Consider the following 19854-nt stretch of genomic DNA (forward strand, 5'->3'; position numbering starts at 1 on the left):
AGAGGCAGAGGCGGGGATCTCTGACTCCGCCATTGTCAATGGGGTTTCCCATCGTATGGGCCCCAGCGGCGGGGATCTCTGACTCCGCCATTGTCAATGGGGTTTCCCATCGTATGGGCCCCAGCGGCGGGGATCTCTGACTCCGCCATTGTCAATGGGGTTTCCCATCGTATGGGCCCCAGAGGCGGGGATCTCTGACTCCGCCATTGTCAATGGGGTTTCCCATCGTATGGGCCCCTGCCGGCGGGAAATCTGCGGCGCGTGTTCACCTTCGATGGGCCGGATGATCCCCCCGGCGGGAACAGCGGGGAAATCTGCCCTATGTGTATTTCAGTTAGTGGAGTGAATCTTTGGATGAAGACTTGAAAAGATGTACAGATGTTTGTATGTTTAATAAAGAATAAGGATCAAATTTTTATTTTATATAAATAAGGAATAAGATGGTAGTAGTGTTTGTGTTTTATGGAGGCATTATTCGGATAATAATCGGGCGGCTGTAATGACTTTTTCGACACTCTGGGGCAATTTATCATGGCCAATTCATCTAACCTGCACGTCTTTGGACTTTGGGAGGAAACCGGAGCACCCGAAGGAAACCCGCGCAGGCACGGAAAGTGCAGACTCCGCACCGACAGTGACCCGGGGCCGGAATTGAACCTGGGTCCCTGGAGTTGGTGAGGCAGCAGTGCTAAATATTGTGCCGCAGTGCCGTGCACGTGTCTAACATACATGTGCCAACCCTCAGCATAATTTCCACATGGTGCAATCCCTGTTGGCTCAGAGGTGGAGCAGAAGTGGAGGCAAGTTGCTCAGATCTCTGCTCTGATTGTTCAGATGCTCTCGGCTGACTTCCTGCTGGGTTTTGGAGTCAGTGCGGGTCCCTTTAAAGGCTGCTCTACTTTCCGTTTTATGAGAACAAACTTGGCCAATGAGGCATGAAGAAGCATGTAGGGTTACTGATAAAAAGAGGGATAATGGGTGATCAGTAGAAGCACTTTGAGTCAACACTCCACTTACACAGCACCGCTCATGTTCCTCCTTCTCATGATACGCCCACAATTAGTGCCATTGATGATTTGGAGAGTACTTTGTAGAATATGGTGAATGACTAAGACCAGGGCACTGTATTTAAGATTGCACTCATTCGCTGCAGGCAATTGCTAAGGTTCTGTTGTATTGTTTGATCCCTGCATTTGATGTTCATTGGAGGTGGCTTCTCTTTCCATGGATGAAGACATTGTCATAAAGGCCTGCGACAGCATGTCATGCATCCTTAGGATTCCTCCAAATGTGCACAGTGTGGCTGCACTCCTGCCAGTATATGCCGCATGCTTTGCCGTTGCTCCAGAAGTATCCTCTAGATCTACAGTGTCCGAGGTCCAGCATCTCCATCCATCTGGAGCCTGCACAAGCTCTCCGTGGCTGTCCCTGTCTCCACCTACTTTTGTTCGCTTGTGATCTGCAACTCACCTGACCGTCAGCCTTTCTGGTCCCATCGAAGGTTGAGTGTCTGAGCTGGTTTATGGTCTGCATGAATCCGGTAACAGTGAGTCACCGCCTCTGAGGAGTTGTCCTCGTGCAATGCCTCTGGCCGGACTTATGACTGTGTTGTACAAAAGATTGTCTTTATGAGAGATTGAAGACATGAAATAGAATTGTGAAATGAAGATTGTGATCATTACGCACATGATCATAGTTTACTCACGGCTGACATCAAGTCGATATTTATGTCATGCGGCTGACTGATATTTAATTTTTGTCAACAGATAGCCAGGAGTCCTCCATCTCTGATGACCAAGCATGCTGAAACACCTCTAATGTTCACCCTCGACTTTACATCCTCTCTCCTCCTGAAAGGAGTGATAAAAGAGGCGTATCAAAAGAGTAATTGTAAGTAATAGATGGACAGAGAATATTTATTGAGAGTGACTATGACGGAGAGGCATTAAGCTGAGGGTGAATACCGGTGGTGGATGAACAGATGGGGATGTATAGAGAAGTATTAGGTAAGTTGGTTCTAAGAGAGATGTGCTGGAGTAGGCATGAGCATGCAAAGTGAGGATGTTGGGCTTGACAAGCACAGCAGAGTCGAACGTGCTACCTTTCCTGTCCTGCATTGAATCGACAAGCGGCACATTCTTGGTGCTGAGCCTCTCTGCTACTTCCACCCAGACCCTAGACCCTTGGTTTGATTAGTAGGCTTCTTCATCCTGTCAGCAGAGAATCTTATCTTCCCGTGCGCTTTTACAACACCCATCATTACATCCAGTGAAGTCTCAGATAGACAAGGTTCAGCCTTCAAACCTGTGCATTTCATCCTGTCACAGGGCCAAGATACACCAGGATCTGTGCTGGGCCAGCAGGGGAGTAGCACATCAAGATTGCCTGCACTGAGGAAAGGGTGGAAGTAGAAACAACTGGGATTGATGGTCATCCAGTAATTCCAGCTTCAGACTACAGCAAATAAACACCAGGGAAACATACTTCCCAGCAATCAACTATACCGTCTGTACAGGTTCTTCCCCTTTATCACCCCACCCCCTGCGATGAACAGCCCCTCAAACACAGTCACAAACGTCACCCACCTTTTCTCAAACCTCTCTGCAGAGCCCCTTAACTCATACATTATCTTCTCCAACCGCAGGAAGTCGTACAGGTCACCCAACCAAGCCGCTACCCCCAGTGGCGATGCCGACCGCCATTCTAGCAAAATTCTCCGCCATGCAATCAGAGAGGCGAAGGCCACAAAATCGGCCTTCCTCCTCTCCATGAGCTCCAGCTTCTCTGAAATTCCAAATATCGCCACCAAAGGGTTCAGGTCCACCTCCTCCTCCACTATCCTGGCTAAGACCACGAACACTCCCGCCCAGAGTCTTCTCAATTTTTCGCAACTCCAAAATATGTGCACGTGATTCGCTGGCCCCCACCCGCACCTCTCACACTCATCTGCTACCCCCTGAAAGAACCCACTCATTCTTGCCCTGTGCACCACTTTAAACTGCATCAGGCTCATCCTTGCACAAGAGAAGGTCCCGTTTATCCTATGTAGTGTCTCACACCATACTCCCCGATTTATATCCCTTCCGACTAGTTGGCATTCACTGTCCAGATTCGGAGGGCTGAATGGCCAACTCCTGCTCCTATGCTCACACATGGGAAATAGCCACTCAGGTAGTGTACTCGAGAATGGCTGTATGGAGAGGAATTGTATGTGCCTGAGCTTGGGCAACACCTGCAGGAGAGAAAGAGACATAGCAGGAAAGAGGGGCAAGAATGCATGAATTAAATTAACAAAAACAGATATGGTTTGATAAAACTTTTCATTTAATAAAAAATGAACAAAACATTATGGATAAAGTCCCACGGTTTTTATGAGAATCTTGAGGGGTATTTTGAGAGCCAGTTACATGAAGTTTTCATAGTAAGGACCAACATCATTAAGGGATAGAATTGTGATTATATGCAACAAAACAATCACAGGAATTCACTGAAAGTACAAAGAGACAAAAGTGTTTGCAAGAACATTCTTGAATGCATTTATTTGTTCGAAAGATATTAAGAATCCTGCTTTACTCCATGTCATCTTCTATCCAAAGACTCCTGTTCTGTTTACACTTTAATGACTAACCCCACCCCCAGCCACCCATCTTGAGACCATCTTGTTCAAATACTTGACTTGCTTGATGCTATGATGATCATTCTTTGATAATGCAGCTGTGAGACAGATAATAAAAGAGATTCAACTCTGTGCTAAAAATATGGTACAATGTAACAATATAAGTTCCTTATCTAAACTGGTTTACTTTACCTGGAATTGAATGTTAATAATTATCAAATGATGATTTAGATAGTATAAGTACAAGTTGAGTTGCAATAAAGTTATTGGGCTGTACTCTATCTCTTGAGGCAGGTCGCATGGGTGGGAATTTTCTTGGCTTGGGTGCACTCGCCACGGTAAAGTGTCTGATTGGGCCCAATGTTCGCTCCAGGGGTTGGGTGCAGGGTAGAGTAAAGTCCATTACCCCCGGAATGCAGATTGAAGGTGTCCGTAGGGGCTGCCGAGTGCTGAGGTTGGCTATTTAATCTGTCTCCCAGTTGTTTGCGTAACTTTTAGGCCCTCTCGCCCTCATCCCTCACATCCCATAACTTACCCACTCCCTATGCCACCTCCATGCCCCAGGTCAACTTAATGCCAATCGATGCCAACCCATGTAACCCCACTCACTACTCTTTTCCTGCACACACTCCATACCAACTTACGCAGTATCTACCATGGGCAAATTTGAGAAGCCATGTTGAGATAAACAAAATAAAGGTCTAAATATCCATTAAAGCAACCATACTTTAAAAAAAAACCTCACATTCATTAAAGCTCATTCAAAACATTTAAATCCCCCAAATACTGATTCTAAAATAAATCAAAGACTTATATTCATAATCACAAACTATGAATTTAGCAATCTCTGCTGGGATAATTGTAGGTTTTGAAAAGCAGAAAAGCATTTACGCTGGCCTAATGATAGCCCTTAGTGCATCGGGTGGCACGGTAGCACAGTGGTTAGAACTGTTGCTTCACATCGCCGGCGTTCCAGGTACGATTGCCGCTTGGGTCACTGTCTGTGCGGAGTCTGCATGTTCCCCCCGTGTCTGCGTGGGTTTCCTCCGGGTGCTCCGGTTTCCTGCCACAAGTCCCGAAAGGCGTGCTGATAGGTGAATTGGACATTCTGAATTCTCCCTCTGTGTACCCGAACAGGCGCCGAAATGTGCCGATTAGGGGCTTTTCCCAGTAACTTCATTGCATGTTAATGTAAGCCTACTTGTGGCACTAGTAAAGATTATTCTTATTATTATTATTAATTAATCGTATCAGTGTCAAAGAACAGTTACAAGAAGTTATGTTGCGAAGGATACTTCTTTTTGGTTTAGGAGTCTAACTGGAAGCTGCACTCTCTTTGAGGTAGATTTTAATCTCCAGTAGTGTTTGGTAGGGTAGGAAACCCAGTGAGTGGAAACGATATTTGCTGGCCTAAGTTTGCAGCCTATCTATTTTAACTTATTGGCGCTGCTTACAAGCTGCCAGTCATCTGCCGAACTGAAATAGGTAAGAATTGATCTCGAGATGGTAAGTAAAAAAGGAGGCTTGGCTGAAGGCTTCTATCTGATACCAAAGGGAGATTCATCACCAAACAGCAAAATGGCAGGGAGCACGGTTTTGGGGACAATTTTAGGAGTGACAGCAGGGGTGGAGTCTAGGGCAGAAGAGGTCACAATTTTGCTTGACTAGAGTTGGCTTAAGTGGGTCGGTGCAGACTCGATGGGCCAAATGGCTTCCTCCTGCACTGTATGTTCTAGAGGAGAATTTCTAAAAGGGAAATTTGTCCTTATTTACTTTTAATGTCCCCTTTGTACTTCCTGGAAGGCTTTCATTTAACCTCCCTGCTCAGGCCAAAGTAGATTCAAAGGCAAATGTACTGGGACCACAATTTGCATTGATACACCAGGCTTCCACCTGAATCTAGTGGGAGCTCCGATTGCTCACAAAACCTGTGGTGCTAGAGTGGAAGATGGAGCCAGAAAATGAAGGTACTCAGCCTGTGCCATTCCCAATGAGCGAAGAGAGTCCACATTTCCTTTCTGTCTCACTACATTCTCCTTTGGCTAGTTGTAGTTACTGACCCATTTTCGTTGCTGGGGTAGTAGTGTGCTATGTCTTCCAGCACTGGTGGAAGAAGCAGGTTTGGTGACGACAGCACCGACATCCCTGTGCAGGTGAGGAGCAGGTTCAGTATTTAGCACCGTGGTCATATTATCTGGAAGGCTATAGGCAGGAGAACATAGCAGAAGGTAGCGGGCAGTATCGGTGCCAATTCCACTATTCAGAGGAGATCCAGAGCAGTGCAGAGAAATAAGACCATAAGACATGGGAACAGAATTAGGCCTCTCGGCCCATCGAGTCTGCTCCGCTATTCAATCATGGCTGATATTTTTCTCATCCCCATTCTCCTGCCTTCTCCCCATGACCCCTGATCCCCTTATTAATCTATCTCTGTCTTAAAGACACTCAGTGAATTGGCCTCCACAGCCTTCTGTGGCAATGAGTTCTACAGAATCACCACCCTCTGGCTGAAGAAATTCCTCCTCATCTCTGTTTTAAAAAATCATCCCTTTAGTCCGAGGTTGTGTCCTCTGCTTCTAGTTTTTCCTACAAGTGGAAACATCCTCTCCATGTCCATTCTTATCCAGGCCTCGCAGTTTCCTGTAAGTTTTAATAAGATCCCCCCTCATCCTTCTAAACTCCAACAAGTACAGACCCAGAATCCTCAACCACTCCTCATACGACAAGCTCTTCATAGACCATACAATGCAGAAGGAGGCCATTCGGTTCATTCCAGGGATCATTCTTGTGAACCTTCTCTGGAGACCTTCTCTGGAGGCCAGTACGTTCTTCCTTAGATACAGGGCCCAAAACTGCTCACAATACTCCAAATAGGGTCTGACCAGAGCCTTATGCAGCCTCAGAAATACATCCCTGGTCTTGTATTTTAGCCCTCTCGACAAGAATGCTAACATTGCATTTGCCTTCCTAACTGCCGACTGAACCTTTACGATAACCTTAAGAGAATCGTGAACAAGGACTCCCATGTCCCTTTGTGCTTCTGATTTCCGAAGCATTTCCCCAATTAGAAAATTGTCTATGCCTAAATTCCTCCTTCCAAAGTGCATGACCTCACACTTTTCCACATTGTATTCTATCTTCCGCTTCTTTGCCCATGCTCCTAGCCTGTCCAAATACTTCTGCAGCCCCCCCTTGCTTCCTCAATACTACCTGATCCTCTACAGATCTTTATATCATCTGCAAACGTAACGACAGTGCCTTCAGTACCTTCAATCTCATAAGCAGCATCGGGAAATGTAGATTGCTTCAACAGCACTTGATTTTTATATTGTCTGAATTAAAATTAGCGTAATCTCTTCATTTTGAAACAGGTATAATCTCTCAATTTTAATTCATGCAGACACTTCAGGGAGAGCTTTCACCTGCAAAGGAGGGAGAGAGGAGGGAGCTGGTGTGTGTTGCTGCGTGTGGGGGGGGGGTGAAAAACATTTTTAAAATGTGGAAACCCAGCATAATTCTGTTTACTTTCACATTTAGCTGGTGTACCTTTGAAGGCATGCAGGAAACCCTGTGAAGATGACGGGGCTGTGAAACAAGCATGCACAAAAGTCAATTGAAAGCATAGGACCCTGCATTGCCATTTAAACAGACAGCACACAGGGTTCCCAAGCTGTCTGAAACTCCACAAGGTGAGACCATGGTGGGAATTGGAAGGGATATGAAATTAACCAGGTGGAAAGCCTTAAAATGCTGAAAAAGCACAGCTATCCCTTGTGTAGATGAAAAGCTCTTGCTCACAGAGTTTGTCCTGAGTGTATTCTCAATACTTTCGAGGAGACGTCCAGTATTTTGGGGATCATTTCTGCTATCTTGGGCTTTTCTCACTTTGCTCTGCACTTCCCGACTTCCAGCCTTCACTGTAGCTTGGGAGCAAGTGGCAGCTTATGTCTTTGTACATTAGACCTCAGATTAGGAGCCCCTCCAATGACCTCTTCCCCTCTCTGACCTATTAATTGAGAACTGTCAGTGTGACATCGGATTTCTCAATTTCTCTGCTTCTGTCACTCACTCCATCCTATCTCCTTCTGAACGTGCAGCACTCTGTTCTTTCAGAGATACTTCTAGCTCTCGAGTTGGGTTCGGAAAGGCCTTTAGCTTGTGGTGTATTAACCCCTGGATCTTCGGGTCATTCTCAGCAAACTAGTCTTGGTGTTTCCTGGTTAAGTCCTTTTGCAGGTGCTCTTTATGGAGGTTGTGAGGGCAGGCCAGGCTCTGCACCTCTGGGCCACCAGGAGTCTTCAGGGTGGCTCTGAGGTGCTATCCGAACAGGGCTCCCTTGCAAGGGTCTTTGAGTGCCTCACTGTTGATTTTCATGATATGCTCTCACTCCTTATAGTCCTTCTCACCTCACCGAAGTCTCGCTCTTTATCCCCGCTCTCCTCACTGAAGTCTCGCTCTTTATTCCCGCTCTCCTTACTGAAGTCTCGCTCTTTATCCCCACTCTCCTCACTGAAGTCTCGCTCTTTATCCCCACTCTCCTCACTGAAGTCTCGCTCATTATCCCCACTCTCCTTACTGAAGTCTCGCTTTTTATCCCCGCTCTCCTCACTGAAGTCTCGCTCTTTATTCCCGCTCTCCTTACTGAAGTCTCGCTCTTTATCCCCACTCTCCTCACTGAAGTCTCGCTCTTTATCCCCACTCTCCTCACTGAAGTCTCGCTCTTTATTCCCGCTCTTCTCACTGAGGTCTCGCTCTTTATCCCCGCTCTCCTGACTGAAGTCTCGCTCTTCATGCCCGCTCTCCTCACTGAAGTCTCGCTCTTTATTCCCGCTCTCCTCACTCTCACTGAAGTCCCACTCTCACTGAAGTCTCGCTCTTTATTCCACTCTCCTCACTGAAGTCTCGCTCTTTATTCCCGCTCTCCTCACTCTCACTGAAGTCTCACTCTCACTGAAGTTCGCTCTTTATTCCCGCTTTCCTCACTGAAGTTCGCTCTTTATGCCCCCTCTCCTCACTGAAGTCTCGCTCTTTATTCCCGCTCTCCTCACTGAAGTCTCGCTTTTTATCCCCGCTCTCCACACTGAAGTCTCGCTCCTTATGCCCGCTCTCCTCACTGAAGTCTCCCTCTTTATCCCCGCTCTCCTCACTGAAGTCTCCCTCTTTATTCCCGCTCTCCTCACTGAAGTCTCACTCTTTATGCCCGCTCTCTTCACTGAAGTCTCGCTCTTTATGCCCGCTCTCTTCACTGAAGTCTCGCTCTTTATGCCCGCTCTCTTCACTGAAGTCTCGCTCTTTATCCCCGCTCTCTTCACTGAAGTCTCGCTCTTTATCCCCACTCTCCTTACTGAAGTCTCGCTCTTTATTCCCGCTCTCCTCGCTGAAGTCTCGCTCTTTATTCCCGCTCTCCTCACTGAAGTCTCGCTCTTTATTCCCGCTCTCCTCACTCTCACTGAAGTCTCACTCTCACTGAAGTCTCGCTCTTTATTCCCGCTCTTCTCACTGAAGCCTCGGTGTTTATTCCCGCTCTCCTCACTGAAGCCTCGGTGTTTATCCCCGCTCTCCTCACTGAAGTCTCGCTCTTTATTCCCGCTCTCCTCACTGAAGTCTCGCTCTTTATTCCCGCTCTCCTCACTGAAGTCTCCCTCTTTATTCCCGCTCTCCTCACTGAAGTCTCGCTCTTTATTCCCACTCTCCTCACTGAAGTCTCGCTCTTTATGCCCCCTCTCCTCACTGAAGTCTCGCTCTTTATCCCCGCTTTCCTCACTGAAGTCTCGCTCTTTATTCCCGCTTTCCTCACTGAAGTCTCGCTCTTTATTCCCGCTCTCCTCGCTGAAGTCTCGCTCTTTATTCCCGCTCTCCTCACTGAAGTCTCGCTCTTTATTCCCGCTTTCCTCGCTGAAGTCTCGCTCTTTATTGCCGCTCTCCTCACTGAAGTCTCGCTCTTTATTCCCGCTCTCCTCACTGAAGTCTCGCTCTTTATTGCCGCTCTCCTCACTGAAGTTTCGCTCTTTATTCCCGCTCTCCTCACTGAAGTCTCGCTCTTTATTCCCGCTTTCCTCGCTGAAGTCTCGCTCTTTATTGCCGCTCTCCTCACTGAAGTCTCGCTCTTTATTCCCGCTCTCCTCACTGAAGTCTCGCTCTTTATTCCCACTCTTCTCACTGAAGTATCGCTCTTTATCCCCGCTTTCCTCACTGAAGTCTCGCTCTTTATTCCCGCTTTCCTCACTGAAGTCTCGCTCTTTATTCCCGCTTTCCTCACTGAAGTCTCGGTGTTTATCCCCGCTCTCCTCACTGAAGTCTCGCTCTTTATCCCCGCTTTCCTCACTGAAGTCTCGCTCTTTATTCCCGCTTTCCTCACTGAAGTCTCGCTCTTTATTCCCGCTTTCCTCACTGAAGTCTCGGTGTTTATCCCCGCTCTCCTCACTGAAGTCTCACTCTTTATGCCCGATTCCCTCACTGAAGTCTCACTCTTTATGCCTGCTCTCCTCACTGAAGCCTCGGTGTTTATCCCTGCTCTCCTCACTGAAGTCTCGCTCTTTATTCCCGCTTTCCTCACTGAAGTCTCGCTCTTTATCCCCGCTTTCCTCACTGAAGTTGCGCTCTTTTTGCCCGCTTTCCTCACTGAAGTCTCGCACTTTATCCCTGCTCTCCTCACTGAAGTCGCGCTCTTTTTGCCCGCTTTCGTCGCTGAAGTCTCACTCTTTATGCCCGCTCTCCTTACTGAAGCCTTGGTGTTTATCCTTGCTCTCCTCACTGAAGTAGAATCATAGAATTTAGTGCAGTAGGAAGTAGTTGGAACATCGAGTCTCCACCAGCCCTCAGAAAGAGCATCGTAACCAAGCCCACACCTCCACCCTAGCCCCATAACCCAGTAACTCCACCTAACCTTTTGGACACAAAGGGACAGTTTATCATGGCCAATCCACCTAACCTGCACATCTTTGGGCTGTGGGAGGAAACCGAAGCACCCGGAGGAAACCCACGCAGACCTGGGGAGAACATGAAAAGTCCACACAGACAGTCACCCGAGGCTGGAATTGGACCCGGGTCCCTGGACCTGTGCGGCAGCAGTGCTTACCACTGTGCCTCTGTGCCGGTCTTTATGCCCACTCTTCTCACTGAAGCCTCACCCTTTATTTCCCAACTTAAAGCTAGCCTGTACTTCTTAACGAGCTGGAACAGGCACTGGAACTGGCTGTTGTCGAGAGTGTGGGTGAGAATAGTGATCTATGGCACACCATAATTCTCTGATGCTCCTCTTGATGCTTTGATGGATCAGGTACGTAGAAGGAGAAAGGTCCTCAATCCACAGCGTGCACGGTGGCCCTGCAGACACATGTTCAGAAGCCAACAAAGGCAGTAGTCAATGATGAGTCAAAACCAAGACTTGAATGCAGTGTCGCAAGGTCAATAATGTCACGTGAATGGTCAAGATCAGTGAATATATCTTCCAATAGGATAAGGTGGAGTGTACTTCGATAAAACAGTGCCTCATTGGAGGGGAACGGACAGCCACATGTCTTTATCCCCATTGAGATGACAGTGGTAACTGGAGCAACCATAACTGTGGCCACCAGTTGGGTTGAAACATTAAAGATGGCTGTGTGCTCTATCCTAATCCACTCTTCTGAATCCCACTTCTCTCTCAGCCAACAATCCCTTCTGATTTCTAAGTTGTTGGTGCAAGTTGCATCTTATTCGTGCTCCCCCCACCCACACAGCCCTACCTTTGTATTTTTCTCTTATTAGATAGCCAGCAATGGTAGAAGGAGACGAGCTGGCAGAGAATTAATATAGTTCTGACGAAGAAATGCTATCGCTCACTCTCACCCTCTGAAACCAACTCAGACACTTAGTGTGCTGCACAGAACTGTGCACAAGTGTGGTCCAACTAGGCATTTGCACAATTGAAGCATGACTTCTTCTCCCTGGTGTTCTTGCCTTCTGTATCTGACTACAATTCTATTCTTCCTTGTGACTATTTTCTGTACCAGTTTGTCATTTTAATGATCTGTCGAGCTAGACCCTTAATCCCTTTAATCTCAATTGTTTCTAGCTTCTTGCCATTTACAAATTACCCAATTCTACCATTTTAGGTCCAAAGTGGATAACTTTGCATTTACCTTCCTTGAAAGACATTTGCCACAGTTTTTTTTAGTTTTTTATTTAACACAAATTTGTAACATTTACAGAGAGAAAAATGGCCCTGTGCAAAGAGCCTTAACATAGTGAAAACGAACAGTGGGAAAGAATAAACATGTTAATAAGGCACTTCCCCTACCAGCTCTGTTTGCCCATGCCACACGTGTTCAACTAAACTAACGTGGCCCTAACCCTCTCTCCTCCCCCGGCCTCCCATGCCCCCCGAGGCCTGACCTGCCACGTCAGCCCTGCGCTTGGCCCTAGCCCACCCCGCCCCACCTCCAACTCTCCCTGGTGCCCCCTGACCTACGCTAGCTATGCTGACCCCTGCCCTTGGCGCCTGCCTGTCTCCCGTCCGAGTGCTCGGGCCCTCCCCCAACACACCAAGGACCCATTAACCTAATTGTATCCCACCGTGCCCTTTAAAGTCCCGTAGCCAGCCCCTCGCCCATCCCCCTATCAGAGGCCCCGATCTCTTGCCAAAAGGTGCCAAGTGCAGGGCCCCCTTTGCAGGGCCCCTCTCTTTCCCCCCCCCCCTTTGTTGCAATCCCCCCAAAACACCCTAAACAGTACGCCCTCCAGCCCCCACTCTCTGTCCAGGCTGAAAACAATCTTGGATAAAACATTACAGTACAGGATAGTTTAACAAACCGCCGCCACACAAAAGCTCTGAGAGCCCAGAGTCCTTTAGTTCAAGTCCAGCTTCTTCATTTAATAGAGGTCCACACCTAATCAGAGCAAATTAGGTTAACAGACCGCCGCCACTGTACAGCATTGAAAGAACCAAGTGCCCATTAGTTCAAGTCCAGTTTCTTATCTTTAATAAAGGTCCAAACCTGTTCTGGTGTCTCAAAATAGTAGTGGAGTTCCTCAAACGTAATCCAGAGCTTTGCATTCTAAACCTCACCTCCTTTTTATAGAGGGCTGCCTTTACCTTGATGAATCCTGCACACACTGCACACAAGGACAGATCTGAGGCGTTTAAGGCAGACGACCCTGTCCTATACAAGAAATCCAGGTACGACCTCCGCAAAGCCATCCGAGATGCCAAGAGAGAATATCAAACTAAGCTAGAGTCACAGACAGACTCTCGGTGGTTGTGGCAAGGACTAAACAACATAACGGGCTACAAAGCGAAGCCGAGCAGTATCTCTGGCAGCAGCGCATCCCTCCCCGATGAACTTAATGCATTCTATGCTCGGTTTGAGCAGGTAATCAACAATCCACTGTCGAGTGCCCCAGCAACCCATAATTCACCCATACCCACCATCACAGTTTCCGAAGTCAGATCGGCCTTCCTGAAAGTGAACCCACGGAAGGCGATGGGCCCGGACGGGATCCCTGGTCGTGCACTCAGAGCCTGCGCATACCAGCTGGCAGAGGTATTCACAGACATCTTTAACCTATCCCTACTCCACTCCGAGGTCCCCACCTGCTTCAAGAAGACCACCATCATACCGGTAGCAAAGAAGAACCAGGCAACGTGCCTCAATGACTACCGCCCGGTGGCCCTGACGTCAGTTGTAATGAAGTGCTTCGAGAGGCTGATCATGAAGCGCATCACCTCCATACTCCCGGAACGCCTTGACCCACTTCAATTCGCATACCGTCGCAACCGGTCCACATCAGACGCCATTTCCCTGGCCCTACACTCATCCCTAGAGCATCTCGAAAACAAGGACTCCTACATCAGACTCCTATTTATTGACTACAGCTCCGCCTTCAACACCATAATCCCAGCCAAACTCATATCAAAGCTCCAAAACCTAGGACTTGGCTCTCCACTCTGCAACTGGATCCTTGACTTTCTGACCAACAGTCCACAGTCCGTAAGAATGAACACCAACACCTCCTCCACAATAGTCCTCAATACCGGTGCCCCGCAAGGCTGCGTACTTAGCCCCCTACTCTACTCCCTGTACACACACGACTGCGTGGCAAAACTTGGTTCCAACTCCATCTACAAGTTTGCTGACGATACGACCATAGTGGGCCGGATCTCGAATAACGACGAGTCCGAATACAGGAGGGAGATAGAGAACTTAGTGGAGTGGTGTAACGACAACAATCTCTCCCTCAATGCCAGCAAAACTAAAGAGCTGGTCATCGACTTCAGGAAGCAAAGTACTGTACACACCCCTGTCAGCATCAACGGAGCCGAGGTAGAGATGGTGAGCAGTTTCAAATTCCTAGGGGTGCACATCACCAAAGATCTATCCTGGTCCACTCACGTCGACGCTATCACCAAGAAAGCACAACAGCGCCTATACTTCCTCAGGAAACTAAGGAAATTCGGCATGTCCACATTAACCCTTATCAACTTTTACAGATGCACTATAGAGAGCATCCTATCGGGTTGCATCACAGCCTGGTATGGCAACTGCTCGGCCCAGGACCGCAAGGAACTTCAGAGAGTCGTGAATACCGCCCAGTCCATCACACGAACCTGCCTCCCATCCATTGATTCCATCTACACCTCCCGCTGCCAGGGGAAAGCGGGCAGCATAATCAAGGATCCCTCCCACCCGGCTTACTCACTTTTCCAACTTCTTCCATCGGGCAGGAGATTCAGAAGTCTGAGAACACGCACGAACAGACTCATAAACAGCTTCTTCCCCACTGTCACCAGACTCCTAAATGACCCTCTTATGGACTGACCTCATTAACACTACCCCCATGTATACTTCATCCGATGCCAATGCTTATGTAGTTACATTGTATATATTGTGTTGCCCTATTATGTATTCTCATGTATTTTCTTGAATTCTGTTTAATTCCCTTTTCTTCCCATGTACTGAATGATCTGTTGAGCTGCTTTCAGAAAAATACTTTTCACTGTACCTCGGTACACGTGACAATAAACAAATCCATCCATCCATCCATCCTCTTGGTCAGCTCCATTTCCAAGTCCTGGTAAATGCGCACCTGGCAGTTCTCCCATCTGCTGCTCCTCTCCGCCTTGGCCCAGTGCAGCACACGTTCCCTGTCAGCAAGCCGGAGAAAGAGGCCCTCGGTCGGTCGCCCGTCCTGGGCTTCCTTCCATCCAACTCCAGGGGTTGAGGGAAGGCCTCCGGTCCCATCAGCGCCTCAAGCATACCCGTCACGTATGCGCCCACATCCGACCCCTCGCAGCCCTCGGGGAGGCCAATGATCCTTAAATTCTGCCTCCTGGCTCTGTTCCCCAGCTCTTCAAGCTGCTCCTGCATCCTCCTCTGACGGGCGTTCAGCTCCTCCACCTCGTGCTCCAGCTCCGTTACCATGCCTGCCTGGCTGGAGAGCTTCGCCTCGACCTCCCCGAGCGCCTTCCCTTGGACCGCCTGTGTCTCGTCCATTCGGTCCATCACTGCTCTCATCGGGTCCAGCGTGTCCCTCCTCAGCTCGGCGAAGCAGTTCTTGAAGAACTCCATCTGGTCCTCCCTTGGCCAGTGAGCCTCCGCTCCCCGGTCCCCGCCGTCCGCCATGCTTGGCCGCCCGGTCTGGGGTCCCCGCTGCTCCCACTTCGATCCTTGCCGCTCCACTCGACAACTTCTGGTCCAGCTGCCCATACCCCGGAAAGGAAGCCTCTTCCCTATCATCTCCTCCACCGATTCAGGCTGCCAGGTCCCAAAAAAGTCTGTTATAAAAGGACCGTTTGCCCATCGCGGGCGGGAACGATCCGACCTGCGACCTGTCTCCTCGAGGGCGCCACCGGAAGTCTTACCACAGTTTTAACCATTCATTTAAATCTATCAATATCTCTTTGCAATTTTATGCTTCCATCTGCACTTCTTACAATACAGCCGATCTTTGTATCTTCAGAAAATGTGGATATGTGTCGTTGTGTAGCATCATCTATGTCATTTATGAATGCAGTGAATAGTGCAGGCCTCAAGGCAGATCCTGCCAGCAGACATTTAGTCACGTTCTGCCAATTAGAGGGCCTGTCCATTATTCCTACTCGTACTACACCAATTTATTTGGCTCATACGCCACCAATTTTCCAACATGATCAATAAAGCTCCAGCAATTCTATGAGCTTCAACTTTAGCTAGTTGCCTCATATAAAAATCTTATTAAATGCCTAACATCCATAGACATTTCCAGATGCTTTAGTCGCTTCTCCAGGAAATTCAATCAAATTCGTCAGGCATAACAAAATGGCCAGCTCAGGGTCAATATGATATAGATGGATCTCAATGTCAAACTTGAGGGGATTATATGCTGTACATAGAACATACAGTGCAGAAGGAGGCCATTCGGCCCATCGAGTCTGCACCAACCCACTTAAGCACTCACTTCTACCCTATCCCCGTAACCCAATAATCCTTCCTAAGGGCAAATTATCATGGCCAATCCGCCTAACCTGCACGTCTTTGGACTGTGGGAGGAAACCGGAGCACCCGGAGGAAACCCACGCAGACACGGGGAGAACGTGCAAACTCCACACAGACAGTGACCTAGCAGGGAATCGAACCAGGGACCCTGGCCCTGTGAACATAAGAACATAAGAACTAGGAGCAGGAGTAGGCCATCTGGCCCCTCGAGCCTGCTCCGCCATTCAATTAGATCATGGCTGATCTTTTGTGGACTCAGCTCCACTTTCCGGCCCGAACACCATAACCCTTGATCCCTTTATTCTTCAAAAAACTATCTATCTCTATCTTAAAAACATTTTATGAAGGAGCCTCACCTGCTTCACTGGGAAAGGAATTCCATAGATTCACAACCCTTTGGGTGAAGAAGTTCCTCCTAAACTCAATCCTAAATCTACTTCCCCTTATTTTGAGGCTATGTCCCCTAGTTCTGCTTTCACCCGCCAGTCGAAACAACCTGCCCGCATCTATCCTATCTATTCCCTTCATAATTTTATAAGTTTCTATAAGATCCCCCCTCATCCTTCTAAATTCCAACGAGTACAGTCCCAGTCTACTCAACCTCTCTTCGTAATCCAACCCCTTCCGCTCTGGGTTTAACCTAGTGAATCTCCTCTGCACACCCTCCAACGCCAGTACGTCCTTTCTCAGGTAAGGAGACCAAAACTGAACACAATACTCCAGGTGTGGCCTCACTAACACTTTATATAAGTGCAGCATAACCTCCCTAGTCTTAAACTCCATCCCTCTAGCAATGAGGGACAAAATTCCATTTGCCTTCTTAATCACCTGTTGCACCTGCAAACCAACTTTTTGCGACTCATGCATGAGTACAACCAGGTCTCTCTGCACAGCAGCATGTTTTAATATTTTATCATTTAAATAATAATCCCTTTTGCTGTTATTCCTACCAAAATGGATAACCTCACATTTGTCAACATTGTATTCCATCTGCCAGACCCGAGCCCATTCACTTAACCTATCCAAATCCCTCTGCAGACTTACGGTATCCTCTGCACTTTTTGCTTTACCACTCATCTTAGTGTCATCTGCAAACTTGGACACATTGCACTTGGTCCCCAACTCCAAATCATCTATGTAAATTGTGAACAATTGTGGGCCCAACACTGCTCCCTGAGGGACACCACTAGCTACTGATTGCCAACCAGAGAAACACCCAATAATCCCCACTTTTTGCTTTCTATTAATTAACCAATCCTCTATCCATGCTACTGCTTTACCCTTAATGCCATGCATCTTTATCTTATGCAGCAACCTTTTGTGTGGCACCTTGTCAAAGGCTTTCTGGAAATCCAGATATACCACATCCATTGGCTCCCCATTATCTACCGCACTGGTAATGTCCTCAAAAAATTCCACTAAATTAGTTAGGCACGACCTGCCATTTATGAACCCATGCTGCATCTGCCCAATGGGACAATTTCCATCCAGATGCCTCGCTATTTCTTCCTTGATGATAGATTCCAGCATCTTCCCTACTACCGAAGTTAAGCTCACAGGCCTATAATTACCCACTTTCTGCCTACCTCCTTTTTTAAACATTAGTGTCACGTTTGCCCATTTCCAATCCACCGGGACCACCCAGAGTCTAGTGAATTTTGGTAAATTATCAATAGTGCATTTGCAATTTCCCTAGCCATCTCTTTTAGCACTCTGGGATGCATTCCATCAGGGACAGGAGACTTGTCTACCTTTAGCCCCATTAGCTTGCCCATCACGACCTCCTTAGTGATAGCAATCATCTCAAGGTCCTCACCTGTCATAGCCTCATTTCTATCAGTCACTGGCATGTTATTTGTGTCTTCCACTGTGAAGACCAACCCAAAAAACCTGTTCAGTTCCTCAGCCATTTCCTCATCTCCCATTATTAAATCTCTCTTCTCATCCTCTAAAGGACCAATATTTACCTTGGCCACTCTTTTTTGTTTTATATATTTGTAGAAACTTTTACTATCTGTTTTTATATTCTGAGCAAGTTTACTCTCATAATCTATCTTACTCTTCTTTATAGCTTTTTTGGTAGCTTTCTATTGCCCCCTAAAGATTTCCCGGTCCTCTGGTCTCCCACTAATCTTTGCCACTTTGTATGCTTTTTCCTTCAATTTGATACTCTCACAGTGCTATCCACTTGTGCTACTGTGCTGCCCTACATGATGGCCATTGGGCATTCAATTGAGAATTACAAAACTGAATTCCAACTAAAAGTCATTAACGAACACAATAGATTTAATGGATTCATTTGTTCAGTGTAGTTTTAACTTAAATCCTAAAAACGGAAGTAAAACTGCACAAGGTTGCCACCAATAGAATACCTACTTCAATAATGAGACTTTAGGATCACATTTGGATGTCGGAGAGTGCTGTGACGTTGAATGTTATAGGAAGAGGCGAATAAGGCAGAAGCCGAATGGATAGAATTATTTGAGGAGGAGGATGTTGGTTGCAAATCATTTGCGGTGTGCACATAAAGGGCATCAGATTCTCCTGGAATGAGGTCAGCAACATGAACACATATTAACAGAATGACAAAAGCCATGGCAATCGAGTAATAAGACATCAAGAGCATGTCATAATTAGGGATAACAAGTCAGATTAAAACTGGAATTAGTGTTGCGTTTCCTCCATTTAAAGTAAATTTTATATTCATTTTTCCTGTTTGTTCCCCGGTTGTTGGGAGGTATATGAGAGTGACCTGTGGGTGGTGATCTTTGTACTGCCCCCTCTCACACAATAGGCCCCGAGCAGGACATGTGGACCATGGGGGCTCGTCCCTTGAAGGAACCACGCTGCAACATCACTCATCTGTAGCTCTGTGTTGAGAGCAAGGTGGATGCTGGTGGTCAGGGCCTAGCTGGCAAAAGACCTGGAGGTCAACTGCAAACAGCTGTGAGACTCTGAGGTGAAAATCAAAATAGAAGAATGAAATGATCTGTGTCACATGTATTCACTCTTCCCTGTGCTCCACCCATTGTGTAAATAAACTGGCATTACATACCTGAGCGAGCTGGCAAGACCATTGGTTCGACAGATGATAGCATTTTCAATCTTTTATCAAACCAATTTTGGTAGCAGCGAAGGATGATATAGGAAAACAGGATAAACCACAGTATGGACAATGTAGTCTAAGTCAATAAGAGAGAAAGGAAGACTATTTAATTGATTCCAGTTACAATCATGTAAGGATATTCCAAATACAATTACGTTCTAAATACATTCAGAATTTGACTTTAAGTTTACCTCGGGTTCAGGGAAACATGTTCTTCAAAATTGAAACTTAAATGATTAGAAATATCTATGAAATCCAAACATTCAAAACTAGAAGTGAGGAAATTCTTTATCTGCTTGACTTGTAAGAAAAGTGTCTCCGAATTTTGTTTTCCAGAATTAAGTCAACCCCTTTCAATGTTTAAATAGATAAATCCAGGGTGTTCAATGGATTTGGGTGCTGCAAGAGGTGAGATGATTTTGGATGAACCCAATGCGACCTACAATAAAACTGATGTGTTGATTCCTTCAGACTAGTAGTTTTATTGTTCCTCCCAATTTGGCCTCTGAAACGATTTGATCAAAACTGAAAACGTACTATTTACTGATTATAGTGGAGAACGTACTGTCCTACAAAATATCAATGTTGTTAAATATGCCACTCAAAGTGGGAATTAAAATAAAAGTAAATTAGAGAAGTTCCACCTGAAAGAAAATACAAGACAACCTGGCAACACC

General features: G+C 47.0%; 1 protein-coding gene and 1 long non-coding RNA gene across 6 annotated transcripts in view; one reads left to right on the forward strand and one right to left on the reverse strand.

The window, feature by feature from the left end:
• The first annotated feature begins 1609 nt into the window (after positions 1-1609).
• On the forward strand, positions 1610-19645 carry LOC119957806. Its single transcript, XR_005458933.1, has 3 exons — positions 1610-1890; positions 7154-7305; positions 19514-19645. It is a non-coding gene; the product is annotated as an uncharacterized LOC119957806 (long non-coding RNA).
• The window catches only part of LOC119957803 (cation channel sperm-associated protein subunit gamma-like), a 157362-nt gene continuing 140811 nt past the window's right edge, over positions 3304-19854 (reverse strand). For 3 of the 5 annotated variants that reach the window (XM_038785913.1, XM_038785912.1, XM_038785915.1), the window contains 3 exons: positions 19127-19253; positions 18448-18615; positions 3635-3714 (listed from right to left, as the gene is read on the reverse strand). In XM_038785913.1, the coding sequence (XP_038641841.1) occupies positions 18449-18615; positions 19127-19253 (294 nt within the window). In that variant the 3' untranslated portion in view covers positions 3635-3714; position 18448. Of the gene's footprint in view, positions 3715-10854; positions 10943-18447; positions 18616-19126; positions 19254-19854 lie in introns of all 5 variants that reach the window. The other 2 variants (XR_005458932.1, XM_038785914.1) reach the window with 2 other exon arrangements.

This window comes from Scyliorhinus canicula, chromosome 27 (genome assembly GCF_902713615.1).
Source record: "Scyliorhinus canicula chromosome 27, sScyCan1.1, whole genome shotgun sequence".
NCBI classification, from domain to species: Eukaryota; Metazoa; Chordata; class Chondrichthyes; order Carcharhiniformes; family Scyliorhinidae; genus Scyliorhinus; species Scyliorhinus canicula.